We start from the raw sequence: 21,708 nt of genomic DNA on the forward strand, positions 1-21,708 counted from the left end.
TGAAATTATTTCATGTAAAAAAATTGCGATTATATACTTAATTTCTCGGGAACTGTCTCGATATATTTAACTCGCTGTGTATGTAAAAAAAGAACCGAGAAGGAAAGGGGGGAACAGATAAATAACTGCAAGTTAAGATATTGACTGTGTCGAGAGTTATACTTAATAATTTCAGTCGATAATCTTGGATGGTGTATTAACAACTGATCCAGAAAAAGATCGCTCGTGCTATAATGGGACGTGATAAAAATGAAGGGTATCAACCCTGTCGTTGATGTAACAACGTCCAACGCCTTCCTGACGATAAAAATAATATTATCAATAACCTACGTGTACGTCGGATGATCGCATTATCGTTCGCGCCAGCGTACGCCTGCGTATGAATTTCACCATAGAATGCACAAGGGGAACATTGGGAATGCATAAGGAAGCCAGCTATTGTTTTCGGAATTCACGTTTAATATTATTAGTATCATTTGCTGTACACGTTAACGTTGCACTGAGAAAACTTGGCCGCTTAATAATTTATCCTAGTGAACACATGTCCGTTATGGCGGTAACTCCGTTAGCTAATCACAGTCTCGCCTGAAAATAGAAAAGCGATCTGATTATCGTCCAAGTCATTATGGTAAATCTTATTTATTTACTAAATTTACCTTGACGATGACTATTTTATTGCCCAAAGGACGTAATACACGTGCATTTATTCCGCGCGTGAAATATTTGTGTTGCATATAATCAAGTTGTTTTTTTTTTTCAAAAATTGTAAAACAAAAACACCACAGTTGCGCGAACACGCGCGTTTGTGAGCGAAAACTAAATAATTGGAGGCTTCCGAACGAATAATATTAAAACTTTCAAGTGAAACAATCGATAGATTGATAAAATAATTACGGGGAAAAGAGTCACGTTAGAATTCGCGTATCTAGCAATTATTTTTAATATTAATATTTTCATTTCGTGTACAAGCACTTCGTAGTTGTACATTTGTGTGTTTTCATACTTTTATATTAAATATATGTTATATTTAAAAATAATATGTAGAGTAAAGTCCTCTATTACGAGATAGGTCTTCGACAGCCAAATTCAATCACAAATCTCTTTTCGTCACGACTACACGACCCAACAATGAATTGTCCGCTAAACAGATTTCGCTCCAGGGGCAATAAATTCATGATGGAATCAACAGATGATGCCTATTAATTTAACCGGAAGCCCCGCTATCTTGTATCAGGAGCCTATCTCATAATAGGGGACTCTCCTCCATCCATAATTAATCTCAGATTGGGAATGATTCAGAGCGAGCTGGCTGATCCTACTAATAAATCGCGGGATTTTTACGACAAATTGATAGGCCAGCCATACGCTCTTGTCGATGCTCGAGGCGGGGATTTGTCTTCTATGCGAAATGAAATGAGTTTAGAACACTGCCAACTATTATATCAACCGCCGCCCCGCCGCGGCCGTAACACGATAGAAACAATATGGTGTACGTTCGAAGTGTAATACTCCGGTACCAGCGGTGGTAGGCGGGGAGGAAGAGGGGTTGTCATAAGTGATTCGGTATGCGCATACGTGATGATATAGGTCGCCGCGTAAATGCCCACGATGTTCGATCGCAGCTGCAGCATGCACAGGGTGTCCAATTATAATCAATGGAATAAAATATCTTGGAAATTGAGCCGGATCCGAGATTTCCCGTCGCGGTATCGCGAAGGGGAAGCGATTCGATCGGAGCAACGTTTGCGAACGCAACGTCGAGATCTGACATAAAGATCAGACTTTTTTTTAAGAAGAATCATATTTTGTACGCTCATCGTGTTCTCGTCGTGGGCGAATTTTATCCGAACAAAAATGGTCTCGATCGAACATTTTTTTCCCTCGAATTCGTAAAGTATCGTAAAAAATGACAAATGTCCGGCCCGTCTTGGTTTCCAAGATATTCAATTTTATTAGAGGAGAGTCCTCTATTATGAGAGATAGGTTTCTAATACGAGATAGCAGGTGTCCAACGCCCAAATTCAATCGCAAGTCTTCTTTCGCAACGATTACACAATCTAACAATGAATGTTCCACTAAGCAAATGTCCGAGGGATAAACCGCTGACCAAAATCACGTACACCAATGTTATTATCTCATTTTATCTTTATAATGCAAGGCCTAATGCCCAAACTAATGCCCAAAAATGCCTAAAAATGCCGCAAATCTGTACAGCACAATTCCCTCAGCGGTTTACTCCTCGCAGATTTCGCTCCGTGGGCAATAAATTGGCAAGATCAACTGTCTATTGATTCAACGGAAACCCCGCTATCCCATATTAGGATCCTACCTCATAATGGGGGACTTTCCTCTAATTGTAATCGCGTAGCCATGATGCAAAAGTCCTCCGCCCAGTTTGGATGTACAGAAACGGGCACCGATACCTCTCGCGAATACACAACGACTTGGGCGAGCTCCTACGATCGAGCGAAATCTCCTATCGAGCTCTCGAGAAGAATTTATTCTCTTACGTTTCTTTTCTTCTCGAAAAAAAGTTGCGAGATTTTTTCTTTCCTTTTCTTCGTGAATGCGCCTTCATCGAACTTCACGTCTCGTCGAGTTTGATAATACGGAAATTTCCAGAGACGCCACAATCCATTAACCCCACGAGTACCATCGGATGTGCGCGCCCTCCTCAAAAGCGCAGGGGCTCGTAAATTTGCAAACTCGCGCGCGTCACGTCGAGCCTGATAAAGCGCGGAAAATTTTGAAACGCCATCCGCCCTACCCCCCCTCGAGTATCGGGAAGAGAAATATGCGGTTCGTAAACTTGCAAACTAATGCATCACGGCGTTAATAATGACGCAAAAATGGGATACGATACTTTAATGGAACACGATGTAAAAACGATTACACCAATTACGACAGAACAAATTTATCTTACTTAATTTTCGAAAAAAAAAAACACCGAGAAGACCGAGAGAGGTGCTCGTGGTATTCATTTTTTTACGTTCTCATAAATCTTAAAAATAGCGTCTATTTTCTTTTATATCCCGCTGGAAATATCTTTAAATATAAAAGTAATTTTCCCCGTGACGTACCTATTATGCTTTCATATCAAGTCCTCATTCATGACGTTATTTGAGAATTCAATCGAAAAAAGAAGAGCCAATTTATGTCGCTAATGAATGTAAAAATATCGTTCGCACAGGAACGTCAAATTATTTCAATTTATCTATTACCGGAGATTATAACGATCGCAGAAACGCCAAATTTTTTACTCCTCTATATTAGATTACGTTCGAAAAAAAAACCATTAGTAGGAAAGAGAGAGAGGGGTGTATAGATATTTCAAAGAAAATCATAATTTCTAGAAAATTCTATTTGTGTAAACAAGCAGTGTTTTATTCGCGAGGAAAAGCGACGAAGTGAGAGACTGAAAAAAGCTTACCTGAAAATATCTGCGCTATGCTGCCACACGATCTACAATAGGTCGCGAGTGACGGGTCGTAACTTATCAAAGTCCGTCTGGCGTCCTCGCACCAATTCCAAAAAATGATTTTCTGATCCCGCGCGGCGAGATCCGACAGGAGCAGTGCCAGGTTTTTCGCGACTGTGGCATCAATTCTCAGCACGTGACGGCCCTCCACTACCACTGGTAAGCTTGCCGGGCTCTTGTCGCACCTAGATATGCAACAAAGTTGCAATTCTAAACACTGTACCCTCTTTTTCGAGCGCATATAAAATATTGTACGCGAGAGAAACGTAGAGCGCGCGCATAATATTGGTTTTTTTTACGAAAATGGAATGAAATGTTCCGTAAAGGAAGATATCGAGACTCCGATAGTTTTTGAAAATGGAGAGTTTCCTGCGACTTGCGCGCGCTACGACGGTACACTAAAAAAGTATTGAAGGTTTGTGGATTTAACGAGATTCTTATACTCGAGTTGCCCAGATATCGGATGCTATTTAAAATCGAACGATACTTTGCACTTTTTCGGGGCACCTGGTATACCCGCGCGTCCAAATCATTTCTTACGCGGATTTGCGGCGGGACTTACCACGACATTACTCGCTCTCGGAGATACTCCGCTGCTGGGAAGCTCAGGGATTGCTTGGGCGATACGAAAAGCACGGTCAAGCCATCAACGATCCGCTCTTCGATCAATAACCCGGGCCGGGCCGCGAAATAGAGTAAGAGAATTAGATTTACCGCAATCCCGGCGATCATACCGTACTCCAAACCGACCGCCAAGCAACATAATAATGTCACTATCAACGGCACCAGATCGATTTCTGTTCAACGCCAGTGAAAGAAGTCGATTAATCTTAGAGACTGAAAACTAGATTAACCGCCAGATAATTTATAACGATTGCAACTGTATTTAATGCTTCCTCGAATGGCGTATTGTTTTTTGCATCTCAGCCAGAAAAATGCTGGGACTTAATGTATAATTGCAGTGATAAAAAATCGTATCTAGGAAAAGAATTCATTGCAAGGATTTTATTTTTATTTAATTAAGAGAGAAATCATTTTTCTCATTTTTTTCTTCTCAATTTTAATATCTCGTATTATACACTGACAGAAAAAAATAGTTGCATTTACCACAATCTCGCTATAATTTATAGTCATTTTAGGAGCCAACCATATTTTTATAATTCTTCCAACTACGTAAGTTATGGCTGATCCAACAATGTATTATAGTTCTCATAGACGCAATATTGGTCCATGCAACCTATGATATGGTTGTCATAAACCAAAGCGAGCTTTTAATTTGGGTGTACTATAAATATTGCAATAACAACCAGAAGTAAAATTTCGAATAATTATATGTAATAGTAACAATCGTATTTATATTGGAAGTAATATTCCCCGCTTTTTATTATATGTGCATTGCGTTCACTGTGTTCATTGGTTACATCACTTTGCACTCGTAAAGAATAGTACAAGAAAGCATCTTTCAAAGAGAAGATAAGTAATCTTATACGAATGTATAAACTTATCAGTATTTATGACACTCTATGCGGTTTTCTTCTCACGAGAAAGTCTTATACCGCGCGTCCCTTTAGTGAAGACATTCAGAGCCACTTCACTTTTGTTTACCATGTGATTAGTAAGATGGCTAATAAAAATGTTGTTATATTTACTATTACTGTGATTGTATTTACTATATAAAAATAATTAACTAATTTACTATTCATTGCCTGGATATTTTAACAGAATAACAATTAAAAGCTTATATTTTATAGTAAATTTTTTAAATAGTTGGCGTCACTGTGTCTATATGGTTGCTATTACTAATATTATAGTACTAATTGCTATAAATTTGCTTTCAAATATTACACTTTTTTCTATCAGTGTAAAATAAAAACTCGAAAAAACAACATTTAGAAAGCATCGAGCGTGCAGCATAATTTAGAAATATCTGGCAAGCATCTATAAATAGTTAATATCTTACTCTTTGTTCTCCAGAGAACAAGGAAAATTTGTGTTTCGAACATGTAGAACATCGCGATTATGATGACCGCCGCTAACGTAGCTTTGGGGATAAATTTGAAAGTAGATGTCAACAGGCCGCATGCCAAAAGCACCAAACCGCCGGTGATAACACCACCCATCGGCGTTTTGACGCCGGACGCATTGTTAACGGCGGTACGAGTGAAACTTCCAGTTACGGGCATCGATCTCACGAAGCTGCCGCATACGTTGCAGAGGCCGAGTGCCAGCATCTCTTGATTGGCATCAAGAGGCTTCCCTTTCGCTGCAAATTTGCCGAAACTTTTCGGGCGTGTCTTACAATTTACCTTTGTAAATTAATTATTATTGGAGGGAGCGGCCCAAAAACCAGATGATTCAATAACTCGATCGTAAAACCCGGGCGCGAATCTATGGTAAGAAGGATGGGGGGGATCTGTTATTTCCCTTCCTCGAGAGATTAGGCACTTGAAAAAATATGTGCTTTTAATCATGCGTTTTTTTGTGATTCTTTTACAATTATTACGAAATTCTGGGAAAAGTAAATCGTATCTTTATCGAAGTGTTTTCTCCTGTCGTTTAATCGAAGTAAGTTTTTCAATAAATTTGTCAGTATTTACTCACCAAATGCCTTAGCGATGGCGATGCTCTCCAAGATAGCGATGAGTGGTATCGAGATGATGCCGCTGCCAAGTTCGTTGACTGCTTCTACGAAGGTATACGTACGGTTTCCGTTCACGATGGTAAACGGAGGTAAAGAAAACGGTGGCAAACCCTCGGTTATATTGCCCGTAATGTGAAAAGGCCTAATTTCGTGAGAGAATAGCACGTAGGCTATGAGAGTGCCAATCATCACGACTATGGCGTTTCTGGCCAGCGAGATTAACCACATGAATTTTTCAAAGGGAGTCCCCAGCTTCTTGCCGGGCAGTTTCTATTTTCGAACATACATTTTAATCTATTAATTGTCGCCTTAATTGTGTCTCGCTGAAGTAACCGAACCATACAAAATCAAGTACGCATAAAAAAAATGATGAGATGTGCCCCAAGTGATATTGGACCGTTAAATTCTATGCTCGAATCAATTATATTAGCGATAAAACTTTTGAGTCAATACCGAGAAGTTCTAATAAAAAACGCAAATGAATTATTAAGGACACTTCCTGAGAACGATTTTCGCTTTGCGGCAACCTTTATAATAATCCCGCAATGAATGAACGTACCTTGAGGAGAATCAGTACCGCCATCGAGCACACTCCTAGTACCGTGTCCCAAGGTTGGGTGTCCTTTATACGATTAACAACGTCCGAAATAGCATTGATGAAAGAGTCGCTACGTCCTTTTATACCCAGCAAGGTACCTAATTGAGAAGTAGCGATAATAATCGCCGCGGCATTACTGAAGCCGCAAATTACAGGCATGCTTATAAAGTCTACGAGAAACCCCAAATGAAGCACTCCCATGATCGTGATCAGGGCGCCTGATAAAAAGCACACGAGCACCTGAAAACGATTTCATCCGAACCTCGTAAAAAGAACGATTTAAGTAGGGAGCATATCTTGCGATAAAATCGCGTCGACTATGAGTACCGCGACTCGAATTATTTTAAATGATTAGAAATTTAGCGAGTAATTTGGAAATGCACGTAAAGTGAATTTATACTAGAGCAAAAATTTGACGCAATACAACAAACATATAGAATGAGGGCAATTGTGTGCCATATAAAGGGCAAAAGTAAGTTTCAAAATGTTGGACGAGGGTTAATAAATGCCACTTACGGCGAAATCTTCTCCAAGATCGGACACGTACTTGTGCACCATTAATGCCATTATCGCGGTAGGTCCCACCGTCACATCCTTGCTGCTACCGAAGACCAGATAAACGAAGCAACCCATGAAACTGCTGTACAGGCCATACTGAAGTTTTCAAAAGTTCACCTAACGAGAGTCGTCTTGCAAACTATCGTAGATTGGATCGGTTACTTGATGGAGAGCCCCTCAAAATACTCGAGAGTTTCAATTAACCGAGCGAAAAATTACGAGTAGCTCGACGAGTGTACGAATTCGAATTCGTTTTCAAATTAGGATTATCGTGAGTTTTAGGGTCGTCAGCTAACTTCACAATTTCTTGCAATGATTATTTTAGTTTAGAATTGTTTCAAAGAATTTCAATTTTGTTGGGAATGATGCAGCGCGCGTATTTGAATTGACTTTTTAGAGGATTATATTTACGCTAAAGTGAAATTTAATGATAGCTCGAACTCGAATGTCATTCGCAGAAGGAAGTCTGTAGTAGCAAGTACACAGTCGCAAGTACGCTCGTATCGTGTACTCACCTGTGCCGGAAGTCCAGCCACTATTGCATACGCTATGCCCTGCGGTATCGCGGTCAGACCCACTGTCAACCCTGCCAAAGTGTCCTGTAGAAGTTTGTTCCAACTGTATAGAGGCAGCCATGCTAGAATCGGTATCCTCCGTAGGAGAAGCCTCTTGAGGTTGCAACTTCGAGAGAGTGTAACATTCGGCCCTATGATTTATATAATAAGCATGTAAAAACAGAAATAGTTGCAACAATGGTTCAAATAAAATTTTGAATTACAATCTTGTTAATCAATTCCGTGTGAGGAAAATGGGGTTGCAACTTTGAGAGAGTGTAACACTCGGCCCTATGATTTACATAATGAGCATGTAAAAACGGAAATAGTTGCAAAAATGATTAAAGTAAAAATTTGAATTACAATCCTGTTAATCAATTTTGAATGAGAAAATGTATATTAATTCAATGTTTAATAATAATAACAGTCTGGAAAGAATAATTGTGATGTCGATAATAATATCTAAAGATAATAATTTCTTCAATATTTAAATGAACAATATTAATATATTAAAATAATATTTTACACAAATCAACTTAGAAGTCGTAAAAAATGTGATTTGGAGCAAGATGTCAAAGTGTAAAAGATTAGGGTGCTACGAAGATAAATCACCCACAAAGTTTTCATTTAGAAAACGAGATATAACACAAATTGCATCAAACTTCCTTATTTTTCTCATTAAAATGGTAAAACAATAAAAACAGATAAATTACACGAGATTCATTATGGATATCGTTGTATGTTATTTCATTCATTATATCTGCATGTTCGTCGAAATTCGATTATGTCTAACCATCATCATCGACTTATCATCGCTGCTACTGCATCATGTCAGGAATTGCAAAACTACTAACTAATCATAGTCACGCCTCTAAAAGTTGTGACGAGTTGCGATATCGAAGACTACACAAGCCTGATATTACAAAATTGCAACGCGCGTGCAAAGATATTACTTTCTAATAATAACCGTCCACGTTCTATCAAATACAAATTTATATATAAATACAACAACATATGTTAATTATTTCATTAATTATACATACATATCGTCATGGTCCTGATTTATGCTTTAAATTTTCCTCAATAAAATAATTTCCACTGAAATTTTGTCACACAATTCACGAAATTGACGTGTAAAACTTTATCGACGTGAACCTTCGAGGGAAAAACGCGATCTGTGAAATAGCAAGTGCGAGTGAAAGACTCGCTATTCGGCGCAGTGTTCATCAAACACTGAAACCTTTAGTACTCTTGATAATCCATCACAACGAAGAATGCAATGATTTTTCAAGTGCTTGATTAGCAGATTGCGATAACGCATTTAATGTGTCACATGGCGACCATCGAGATAAGATTTTCTCAAACAAACGGCAATCGAAAGAGACAGTCGAACTAGCGTTACAATCTCGCCTCCGTAAAATGTTTAACAACGGCGTAATTTCCAAGATATTAATTCGCGTGTCATGTGATAATGTCGCAACCGAATGACACTATCAATATACTTAGCGAAACACATACGAGCGTCACGTGAGATCCGTATGAGAGATCATGCGGAATTAACGCGATAAAATCTATCGACAGTCCTAATTGTCAGAACTCTTTTCGTAATTACTTTCGGGTGTTGATTACGATTTGTATGCGCAAAGCTTCGATTTTTTTTATGTCTACATCTTTTTAATTGGATCTTGAAAAATAATTGAAAGTGTCGTGAGTGCTTTATTAAACTCGATTGGTTTGAATTATTTCGTAAGTCACCGAAACTTGAAAAATTTTCAGGAAACATATATTATGTATTTACTTAGCAGATTGAATATTTCTACGTACATACAAAAGTTATATAATATATAGCGACTGATCTCTCTCGCGAGATCGTATCTCGATTTTACGCTCACTCTGGACCAGCAGAAAAACCGGAAATTGCGTAAAATCAAGATACGTCCTTGCGAAAGAGATCAGTCGATAGATAATATATATATATATATATATATGTGTGTGTACATGCACGTATGCCTATATTGGAACCTCGACCACGATATAATTATCAAACTTCCCGTCTGACTGGAGAAAGGAGAAACAAGGTTTAATTAATTACTATCTTCGAGACGTACGTGGTAGCGGGATTTTCATTAATCACCAGAGCATACCGCGTCAATGATCTGACATATTTGCCAAGCACGTTGCGGATGTCATACGCAACGAGAAAGTAAACAAACAGTTATAGGATACGCCGCTGTCTGCACGATCCCGATAACGGAAAACAAAGAAACGATATAGTCAATTAACTGTTTAACACAACACAGCCAATTTTCCTTGTCTCTTCTAGTCTAATTATTGACTTATCATTACGCATTATTATTTGAAGTAATGAGAGGGCTTTTATGTTTGTCATAAAAGCGAATATTTAATTATATAAAATACTTGTTCTGCATATACATATATTTCTTCTGTCCTTTTATTGACAGCGTTTCGAATTATTACGGCAGAGTTGCCGAATGCGTACCTCACCAATATTTTATATTATTACACATAAGCGACATTTAGTAATAATAGCCATATGAAACGAATGAAAATGAAATATAAGTAATATAGGCAAAAAATAACACAATACATCTCATTTTGTGAATGCTAACAAGATTTTTACAATTTAGGTATAACTGATGTTAATTTTTTATAAATTTATATAGCTGATTATAATGTGACTATGCTATTTGATACTAAATTTTTATTTTTTTCATAAAGGAAGGTTAATTGTAGAATATTTTACATTTATTGCATATACATATTTACAATTATTCTAAGGATTAAATAATTATTTTTGTAAAATCCATCAGGTTTCCTATCTTGTACCGGTACGAATTTATCCCTTTCTAAAAAAGAGATGTCACCAGTGCGACAGTTGAGGCCTGTTTTCTGCGATGCCGATTGGTTTTCTCGAAGCGCAGTGTGCTTCACTTCTCTTATTGTTAGTTTCATAGTAAATGAATACTTGCAATTTAGAAATATACATTTTTATACACCAACTATTGAGGTAAAATCTCTAATTAATTAGAGTTTAAGTAACAACGATGTTCGTTTCGAAACATTTTCTCGATTGAACAGAATTAATCGTTCATTTAATCAATGCCAATAAGTCCGTAGAATGATACACAAAACGTAGTAACAGTCGCGAACCAAGTAATGTAAAATATTAAGTACGGAATTTTCTATTACGTAGGCAGGACAACGAATTCGCAACGTTTTTTTGTTGTTTTTCACTCGGCGCGGTATCGTACGATGATTAAGCGGGCTAACGAATTCTCAACGTTTTTTTGTTGTTTTCACTCGGCGCGGTGACGTACGATGTTTTTGCATGCCATCGTGTGCCTGAAGGTCGCTGCGCTCTCACTCGCTCGCCGAACGTCGAGCCGGCAAGCAGTGGCGAGAGTCGCTCCGTGCGTGGTATTACTTTTGCGTTATCGGTCTCCAAGACTCGATCGCGACGAATGCAGGGATAAATCGCTATTGATTTGCACACCTTTATTAGTAACAAGCAACGTTCCTCGATTAATTATTAAGTTTCTACAACTTGTAATGAGAAACGAATTCTATGTTGAGGTGATGGCTCTTTATCAACGTATAAATAGATCTTTCACGAGACTAACTCATCTAAAATCTGAATGTATTATAAACCGTGGTACTTTGTCGCGGTCACGTCTCATTTACGCACCGTTTTATATCGCCAATTCAAAAGCGATTTATCCACTATCTTATTCTTCCGAATCAAAAATGCAAGTTATTAGTTTGAGTAATTTGTATGACAGAAAGTCACGCGATACTTCTTAATAATATTTCGTGCGTTTCGCGGTATTTCACATCGCGTACGGGAGTGCCCGAAATTAAAAAAAATTGTTTCTAAAAATAGCATTTAAATTTATCTTTGTGCCACATTTTTATTTACTCTTACCCCATATTCATAAGTATAAAACCGGAAAAAAAAATTATCACTCTTCCGCAGTCGGTAGGACTCGAACCTACGCTCCCAGAGGGAATCTGATTTCTAGTCAGACGCCTTAACCACTCGGCCACGACTGCTACGACGATATGGGGCTTCGTTTAATAAGAACATTATTTAAATGATTCCCAATTGTTGTGTTTTAAATTACTTTAATTTTTTCTTAATTGCGAAGCATTGTTTCAATTAACGAAGTAAAAGTCACGACAGATAATAAAAACATGAAAAATTGATATACAAAATGGAAATCAAACATATTACCAGGATTATCACACTATACTTAAACAAATTATAAATAATAAAACATTTTGCGCGAAAATAAATGTGTAAAAAAATTAATTTAAATAATAGGATAATGCAAAACGTGTGTACAAAACTGCGCCCATGAAGCGAAGCGATCGAATGAGTCTGCATTTACATTTGCGTCATAATGCGCCTAATAATGCATGAGTAACGCGGAAGTGACACGTTCGATCGAAATCAGTGAGAATGACGACGCCTGGCACAAGAGGCGCGTCCGAAAGGATCGAAGGCGAGACTTACTCGATAGGAGCGGAGTCGTTTCGCCGAACTGTCCTCGTGAATGTGGCATTCCCCCAGATCAGACGTGCTACTAGAGAAACGAAAGAGCGTGTAATTTCAGCCGTGCATCCTTTGACTTTTAGAGGTGGTCGGTAAAGCAGAGCGCGCGCGCGATCGAGCGCGATCACGTGTGTAGTCCGCGAACGATAACGTGAAACGTGGCGTCGAGCGTTCTCTGCGGCCTCGAGTCTGCGTGTCGCTCGGCGTATACATATGCATGCTGATACCGCCTTTAACTTTTTTTCTCTCTATCTCGCAAAACGCAGTACTGTTGTATAATGGATAATAAAGCCAGTTTGTAAAGAATAACTTACGCGGAAACACCCAAGTATCTCTTCCTCCCATTCCCCCGATTTTGATAAGTATTGGATATGTGTCGTATCAAATTAAAATGCGTACGACCAAAAAATCGTCTTCTAAAGAAAGAATGTTTGAAACTGAATTTTTATAGTTTCGAAAGTATTTTATTTCGGCGTATTCAGAAGCATATTTTTTAGAACATTCCATTGCCCACTATTTCTGAGAATTTTACAATTTTTTAATAAATAGTTGAATGTGTGTTCAAGTAAATAATTGTGTTTAATTTTGTTATTAAAAAATTAGACAAAGTGAAGTTATTATACTTTAATGCATATAGCGTATACTTTATTTATATGTGCTAATTGCACAGTTAAAAAAGTGTACGCTAAGAACGAGTATACACGACGATAATGCCCTGTAAAATTATTTGAAGCTAAAGAAAACAATTGAAACTGTGGGAAATAATTGTTGCCTCTTTAATAAATGTGCCAACTTTGATTACTTGGAATGGTTGGAATTTTGCGTCTACATTGCATAGCTTATCTGAAAAAGTGCAATGTAATTGGCAATGATTAACACACTAATTGCAATCTAATCTAGTACGTGATAGCGTCGTTTCCTGCCTTTGTTTGTCCCTGCTTTAGCCTTGGAACAATTAACAAAATTTGTTACCATCACAATTATTTATGTGGTTAAACGACAGTCAAATAAAGTAATAAGATTTAAAACTAATATTAGAGTATAATTTAAAATAAATGTTACACTGTTACTGATGTTTTAATGAATGCGGAATAGAATACGAAATGCATAGTTTTATTTTATTGTGGAAATTTATAAAAACAAAAGATATTTTCATGAATTTTCCTTGATGTCTTCAATTGTGTCAAATTTGTGGCCTTTCAATATGGATATCAGTTTTTTAAAAAAATTAAAAAATTCGCGGAATCCCGTCGGAAAAATGTCAAGAGAGAAAGCCTGAACTATGGAAAGATAAATTGTAGTTCCTTACCCATGACAGCGCGCGCGTTTTTTGGGATCGCGTGTAAGCCTGCGAATTTTCTTTGATATCTTTAATTGTGTCGAAAATCTCCTTTCAACGTGAATTTCAGTGTCGAAAAAAAAGAGAAAAGTCCACGCTAAGTCCTCCAGACTGGGGAGCGGATGACGTAATCCCCTGTTTAAAATATTAGAATTTAATCAGATTACATTAGATTACATGAAATTTCAATGCAAATAAATAAGAGTCTTATTAATTTACATTGAAATTGCGTGTAATCTAATGTAATCTGATCATATTCTATCTATTATTTTAAACAGGGTCATGTTTGTGCGTGTCCATACTGTCCATCGAATAATCCATGTTCCAATAACAGATCACAAAGAATTAAATATTTAAATTAAAAATAACAAGAAACGCATTTCATTTAATAACCGATATTAAGTATGAGCAGTTGAAGGTGACGAACACGAATAAATTATAGAGGGAAGTCCCCTATTATGAGATAAGTTCTTAATATGAGATCGCAGGGTTTCTGTTAAATTAACAAGCATCATCTATTGGTTCCACCATAAATTTATTGCTCGTGGAGCGAAGTCTGTTTAGTGGAAAATGATTGTTAAATCGCATAATCGTTGCGAGAAAAATTTGTGATTGAATTTGGGTGTTGAAAAGCTTATACTATCTCATATTAGACTTCTATCTCATAATAAAGAACTTTCCTCTATGTATGTGTATTGTATGTGCATATAAATAATATGCAAACATTTCGACGATACAGCATCTTTTCCACGCAAAGACATCAATTGATTAAAATATAGTCACGTACGAAAATCGGGAGTGTAAAAAAATAATATAAAATTAAAAAAGCATAAAATTAAATATACAAACGTAAACAGGATCATTATTAAACAGGATCGCAAGATAAACCGGCCAATGTCTACAAAGAGATATAAAGAGAGGTTTAAGTAGTTGTTGTCAGGTGAAGTAGCTTATAAGTCAGAAATGTGTGAATGGTCCGACTTTATTCAGTCTATAGCCAGGAAATGATAATACCATTATATTTGTCATGCCGCGAAATTATTTGACTTTAATTGAAAAGGACACGGGACACTTGTAGCTCGATATTGAGAGATGTTCTGTGATGATACTCTATCATGATTAAGATTGCTACGCAAACACGTGTAGTATGTTACATCGTAAATTGAAGTTGCTTAACTTATCGGTCGGTCAATAAAGCGTACGGAAATATTGATAAAAAGGTATATTACTCGATATCGCGTGAAAAGCATTTTGCGCGCATGATTTCCAATATTTAAATTAATCATGCAAAATTAGTAACGCGTTACATTGTAAGCTGCAATTGCCACGGGAATCACGGTTGCGAGAGTCTATCAGCATCATGTCATCAAATAATTAAAGTAATCTTGATCATTAAGACGAACGGTGGGATTTGATATGAATGTGCAAACTGCTTCCACGAATGCAGGAAAAACCCGGAAATAATTTTACAATTATATTTAACCTATCTTTATATTTCGTTTCATGTTCATTTCACGTTAATTTATTATTAACGTAAAAGCTGTTGTAAAAATAAACATCAACTGAAGATACAGCCGTCATAACATAATTATTCGATAATTTTTCTATTTCATTTAATTTTTATATAAACTAGCTTTTTATATAAACTATGCTTGGTTTAACATACTTTTTAAGATAGGCTGAATTACAGAGAACGGAGCAAACTCATTAATTTTAATCACTGCATCCTTAATGACGCTATTTAAAAATAAAGCGTACATTGTCGATGAAACGATGACGTCGCGAGCTAAATTCCGGAATGCGGAAAATATTCATTCAATCCGTAAACATGTAACATTTTTTCTTCGTACGATTTGTTAAAAACACGTACAAAAATATAATCGCGATTATTATTTTAAATTGCCAGCGTCAACAATTTCAAAATACGATTTCACAGGATGAACCGATATCACTTTTCATCAACTGAGCACGTAATTTATAATAAATGCACGAACGTTCTTTCCTTCTCTTCAGAACGTTTGAAATAATCGTTCATTCCATTTCGTATTTACACAACTAGTAACAAAAAGATTTCTGTCAGTTTTGCAACAAATTATTCACGCGAATCGATAATAATATATTACATAAGACGTATTGTTCGACCGTTCCAAAGAAATTTTTCTACGGATACGATTCCTCTCACAAATGCACTCAGCATTTACATTGTTGTCATAAGTTATTATCTTGCTTAATTAAATGCTAATTTCTTTATTTTTCATGAGAAGATTGAAAGTTTTATTTTTTAATCATTATTTTAAACCCCCCCCCCCCCAATTGTTCACACATCAAAAAGAAAAAACTATTTTATGTTTCTTAAAAAAAACAAAATGCTGTTGTTTCACAGCTAATTATTTCGCATAATTTGTACAGTAACGTGTTGACAGAATAGTACAAATCGGTACGTGCACATTTAATTCATCAACGAATGCTATTAACGTATAAATATCCACACATGGTACTCATAAGCTACGCAATTGCGAATTTAATAATTGCGATTGATATACTCTGATTACGTCGCGTATAATTCTCGGACAGGGAAGATCATCGCGAGCCAACAAAAAGCGAACGACGAGGATGGGATTCGAACCCACGCGTGCAGAGCACATTGGATTAGCAGTCCAACGCCTTAACCACTCGGCCACCTCGTCCGGTTCCGAAAGGAAGTGCGTTTGCCAAAGCAACTCGTCCGTTCTAATATCGTCCCTAATTGAGATTATTTATGTCGTAAGTAGCAAATAAAGTTTACACAACAAATCTTTTCTCGAGTCTGGAAGCATAAAGGATTCGATATTTATAAAAAAAATTATTATTAGTCTAAGAATTTAAAAAGTCTAAGAATTTAATTTACATATAAAAGAAGCTTATAATATTAATTACTATTAATTATATACATAATATTGAAGACAAATAAAAAATATAATATATGTTATATATGTTATATTTTCCTATATTTATTTATTTTTAGAGATACATCAACTAATCTTGATTTTGATTTATTTCAACCCAAATATCGATGGATTATTCATTTCTTGTATGATGTATTACTCATCTTAACTTGCCAATATTTAATGTATATCTTACGGGCATTTTCAAATTTAATACAAATTTATTTATTTTAAAGTAAAGCTTAAAAAATTGTGAATTTAGTTAAAGAATATGCGAAAAAATGTTGGTCGCTTTTTTTTACAAAAACTTTTTACTGTTTGTAGCTTTAAATTTCAAAGGTACCTTGATATTTTTGTCAAAGAAAAAAATCAACTCAGATTTGACCAAAACTGCAATTTACGGAAGTATAAGACATCTTAGAAAGATTCGTCTTTGGTGTCTATTTTCGTATTTTCTGTGTTTAGCCATGTAAATTATTTTAATTTTGATCATTCGTTTCATGAATGATCAAATTCTGCACGTGGAATTCCATCGCAGCGACCTCGAAACTTACGCAATCGTAATGTACAACATGAGATTTGTCGGAATACTGTGCGAGATCGAATTGTCTCGCTCCAGTGGCCACAAATAATTGGTGCAATCGGGCCAATTCCGATAATTCTAGAAACGTCTTAAATCAATCGCGATACTTGTTGCTCCTGGTTTTAAATTATCTAATGTATTTCTTTTTCACTCCATCGCGGCATTTCTTTTAAGAAAAATAATTTCAAACACCTTTTTCGTTTTCGTTAAAATAAAATTTAAGACTTTTTCGTGTTAAATATTAAAAAATCAATTTTTTTCTTTAAAAAGATATTTAATTCTGAGAATGTAGAGTGACCGAGAATATCCAATTTGTAAATTATTTATGATATTTTTTTATGGAAGTTAAGAACTTGTATTTATTAAGAAAGTAAAAAATTTCCTGCTTCTGGAGAACTTTTTCTCTACATTAAATTATATTAATTGTGTTAACCGTTATAAATATTCAAAACTGTTTCGCATTGTTGGACAAATTCCAAATAATATCATAAGACATAGACTTGACGTTGTAAATATCAATAATTTCGAACGAGATAATCTCTGCAAGATATAAAAATGTCAAATCATTCTGTCATGCACTTACAAGTCATATACTTGCGGTCAGCCAAGCGGGCCGCGGAAAATGCGAATGTGCTGAAAAGCCAGGATTACGCAATCTCATCGACGATTCTGAAGAAGTAGTAGGAAGAAGCATCGGGAATTCGAGCACGAACGGAAAGTCCGCGAGACGCATTGTCGTTCCTCGAGGAATGTGACAGCGATCGAAGATTCGCGGATTAAGAGGCTAAGAATTTCGCCGCTACCGCGACACGCAGATATCTCTTAAGCATACTTTAAACGAGGCTTTTCTTTTACAAAACTGTTTTACATGGCAAGGATTAATGTATTTTTACATGAAAATATGTAAAAATACAATTTTCAATCCGAAGCAATAAAATTATATCATTTATATAAATTATTATTGTAATCAAAAGTAATAATGCGTATGATTCAAAATACAAAATTATCATGTTTTAGACTACATTGTTCTCCATTACAAGAACATAATATAAAATAATGATTTAATCACTAAAATTATTGAAATTGTTAGAATTTGTCTTGGACTGTTACGGTTCAATAGCTATCGAATATGTGGGATTAATAATTTGATAGATTATACAAATAGTTATAGCGATATAGAGAAAGAATAAAATGAAGAGCAGAATTTCACTGCCCCATTACACGACTTCAAAGTAATCGATGAAACTGAATGATAGCCGCCAGAGCTGCATTCAAATGGCACGCGATTAATGTAATGCGATTCGTGTAATGCGATCGAGTTCCGCTGTACATATTTACATACGTTTGCGATAATGCCCCTCGTGACAAGATTCAATTATGCGAATTGTTCGTACAAATGAACAGCGTACACTTCTTGACATACCTACGATACTTGTTCTCACATATCAACGCGAACGAATGCAACGCAAAAGTGCCACAAAACTATTTCCCTAAGAAGCATCCGATTAACTCAAATCTTGTTGCTTTCGTTATTCTAGTTAAATTGCTCGAAATAAATGAAGATATTTTATACGAAACGTATTTTTTATGCAAAAATAAGACGAACATGTATCTAATATTTTTACTTTTCTCTAAATATTCCATAATAACACAAATTAACAAAATTAATATTACTAATAATCAATTTAATTCGTTTGTGGCGACTGTTTTATTACTTGTCTACTTTTACTTTAAGTTTGTTAAATTGGAATTCAAGAAGTAGACAATATATTTGATTTAAATTCAAAATACGCCTAACACAAGTTCTGACAATTATATTAGAGAAGAAAGATCTGTGCAATTAATACTCGCTTAATCTTCGGGAATTTTCCTGAGGAAATACCTTTAGCGCAAATCGAAACGTTTCGGGTACGGATTGGCGTGACTGCAGTCGTCGTTATCGCTACCTTAAACGCTCTTTCTCCATTTCGCAGTGAAGATTCATGAACAGAAGAGATATCTCGCGAAATGCGGCATATAAGACTTTATGATAATGAGATATGCTTGCGCGCAAGCGCAATTCACTCGTGTTTCTATTGAAAATCGTGTGCTTACGCTTACGCAACCGCACTATACAATGCGACTCGCGTACTCATTACAACCCAATAAAACTTTCCGAATTATGCTATGATAACTACAAATCTTATCTGAATCAAGCGAATCGAAATTTAATTGATTTATCTTGATAACTTTTTATCTTGATTTATCGAGAAATTCTGGCAAACAACTATAGGCAATTTGATAATCAAATTAATTATGATTGTTATCTCAATACAAACAAAATATACAAAAAGAGGACATATTAAATATGCACAGATAAGATGTTTTCTATTATATATTTTATCTGTATTTATGAAGCATTTAATTTGAGAGAGTCGAGTAAAAACTGTTTGACTTAAAAAGATTGAGAACAAACCAGAAATTGAAAGACACATGTTTTTCAAGTGGTATGAATACGAGGAGAATAATGGATACATTTAACTAATTGCTAATTAGGGTAATTGGGCTAATTAAGTATGAAAAAACTTTAAATCCATATGCAAAATTAATAGATTTTTTTCAAAACTGTATTTTGTACGGACGACGACTACACTCATAGAAAGTCAAAAACATCTTTAGTTGTTTTCTTCAAACAATTGTACGGGAGGCAATTAGCACAGTCGCGAAAGACTTTTGTCCTGTCTTCCCCCCTCATTACTTATATTTTGAACATTATTAGTCCGCACTAATTGATTTCAAAATACTGTTCAAAACTTGGCACAGTAAACAAAAAGCTTTAGCGACGCAGAGCTTATTTTCTTTTTTTAAGAAGAACTGTCTATTATCTTACTACTTTTGAGAATGGCTCTCTTACATATCTATCTATTTGTATAAAAATAGATTTATTTTAATCGATTAATTGCCCGTAGAAAGAAAGCTTTCGCGTTTACACATGCATTCAGAATGAAATTCTTATCAGATTAAACTTGCATTACAATAATTATATTTCGAATGCAAACATGTGCGTGAGTATATGAGTATATCGTAGGCGTACGTGTGCGTGGTGATGTAAGAGAACGGAAGCAATCGCGAGATAGCAAGCGCAGGCAGTAAAAATCTCTGGTCACTAGAGGAAGGTTCCGCTCCTTATCGCCAACATTGCATGCCGAGCACCAAATTATATAATGTCGCCGTTGGTAAACAGTGATTATTACCACATTCCCGTGGAATGGTCAAAATTTCGCTACGTGTTCGCATTCGAACCCAAGCTCCCACGAAAATGGACGGCGTTCTTAAGATTTATTATTATTATCAGACAAGCAAACAAATTTTGTTCGCGTAATAAGCGTAATTAGATAAAACGCGAAACATCGTAATTCTTCCATTGGAGAAACGAAAGGGTCTGAAAAGTAAAATTAATGTGGTTCGGTACTAGTGTTTCTCTTCTTGCATGCGTATCTTTAAAAAATAGAAATGGCGTAGCGAATGGAAAAATCCATTCCGTTAAATAATATCAAAATGTTACATAAAGGAAACGAGTTACGTATCTTTACTTTACATGGAAGAAAATTTTAATTTAGACCAAATCATAAAATATTTTAGAGTTTTAGAATTTACATTCTTAAGGTGAAATCTGTTTAGTGGAAAATTCATTGTTAGATCGTGTAATCGCCGCGAGAAAAGACTTGTGATTGAATTTGAACGTTGCAAACCTGCTATCTCGCATTAGAATCCTATCTCGTAATAGGGAACTTCCCTCTATATTTCCATCGACACATTCTATCATGCAGCGTGTGACAATTCTAAACGTCTTCATTAACAAATTGACATCCTTAGATAATAATTGACGCTCCGAACGATTCAATTTTGCCACGACTCTTTCTCTACGGTCTTACGATTTAGGGATACGTGCCGTCGTTGCTTCGTAAACATATTTATCACTTTATGAGATAGATCAGATCGATAAAATATTACGGATCGCTCGTTTATTAATATGCCAACGTATATTACGCGACTTTATCGTCGCAACGTTTCATCGATTATCGTATTTTCCATTCGAGTTCTTCTCCGTCGAGCACTTTTCGATTTCAGGATCCGCCACACTTCACCGCGGACATCGATTACGCGTGTAAAATGCGCGACGTTATAAATTTTCTCAGTATAATTACGTACCGCTAAAGTTTTTGTCAGGCTTCGTTTTCAACCATCCGTGTCGATGGAACAGAAATTTTACATGAATGCAATTTTTCACATCGTTACTCCAAATCGCTCTAATTGTGAGCATGCGACGATTTTATACTTTCCGACTGCAAGCCTTTACTATTTTTCTTTTCCACTTGATTATGATTCGATCTATGGCATGAATACGAATGGTTCTACGTAACTCGCGCGAATGCAACGTCACATAATAGGGTATATCGGACATATCATGGCAAACAGTG

At 36.0% G+C, this 21,708-nt stretch overlaps 1 protein-coding gene and 2 non-coding genes across 5 annotated transcripts; all 3 read right to left on the minus strand.

Annotated features, from left to right (window-relative positions):
- Positions 1–438: 438 nt before the first annotated feature.
- Positions 439–13,183, minus strand: LOC105565145 (sodium-independent sulfate anion transporter-like). 3 transcript variants are annotated; one of them, XM_012018104.1, is made up of 9 exons: positions 12,364–13,183; positions 7,791–7,981; positions 7,234–7,371; positions 6,679–6,957; positions 6,080–6,389; positions 5,439–5,741; positions 4,041–4,275; positions 3,431–3,663; positions 439–585 (listed from the first exon to the last, which is right to left on the minus strand). In XM_012018104.1, exons 1-9 carry the CDS (start codon positions 12,410–12,412, stop codon positions 566–568), a joined length of 1,758 nt encoding a protein of 585 aa, XP_011873494.1. In that variant the 5' UTR covers positions 12,413–13,183; the 3' UTR covers positions 439–565. The 3 variants fall into 3 exon arrangements, with proteins under 3 accessions (XP_011873494.1, XP_011873495.1, XP_011873496.1); XM_012018105.1 differs by lacking the exon at positions 12,364–13,183 and adding an exon at positions 8,873–9,100; XM_012018106.1 differs by lacking the exon at positions 12,364–13,183 and having other exon boundaries at positions 7,234–7,392; positions 7,791–7,862.
- On the minus strand, positions 11,819–11,900 carry Trnas-aga. The gene has a single exon. It is a non-coding gene; the product is annotated as a tRNA-Ser (tRNA).
- A 3,163-nt stretch (positions 13,184–16,346) lies between the features above and the next one.
- Positions 16,347–16,428, minus strand: Trnas-gcu. Its single transcript has one exon. It is a non-coding gene; the product is annotated as a tRNA-Ser (tRNA).
- Between the last annotated feature and the right edge of the window lie 5,280 nt (positions 16,429–21,708).

This window comes from Vollenhovia emeryi, unplaced genomic scaffold, assembly GCF_000949405.1.
Source record: "Vollenhovia emeryi isolate VEMERY1.0 unplaced genomic scaffold, V.emery_V1.0 DF939155.1, whole genome shotgun sequence".
Lineage (NCBI taxonomy): Eukaryota > Metazoa > Arthropoda > Insecta > Hymenoptera > Formicidae > Vollenhovia > Vollenhovia emeryi.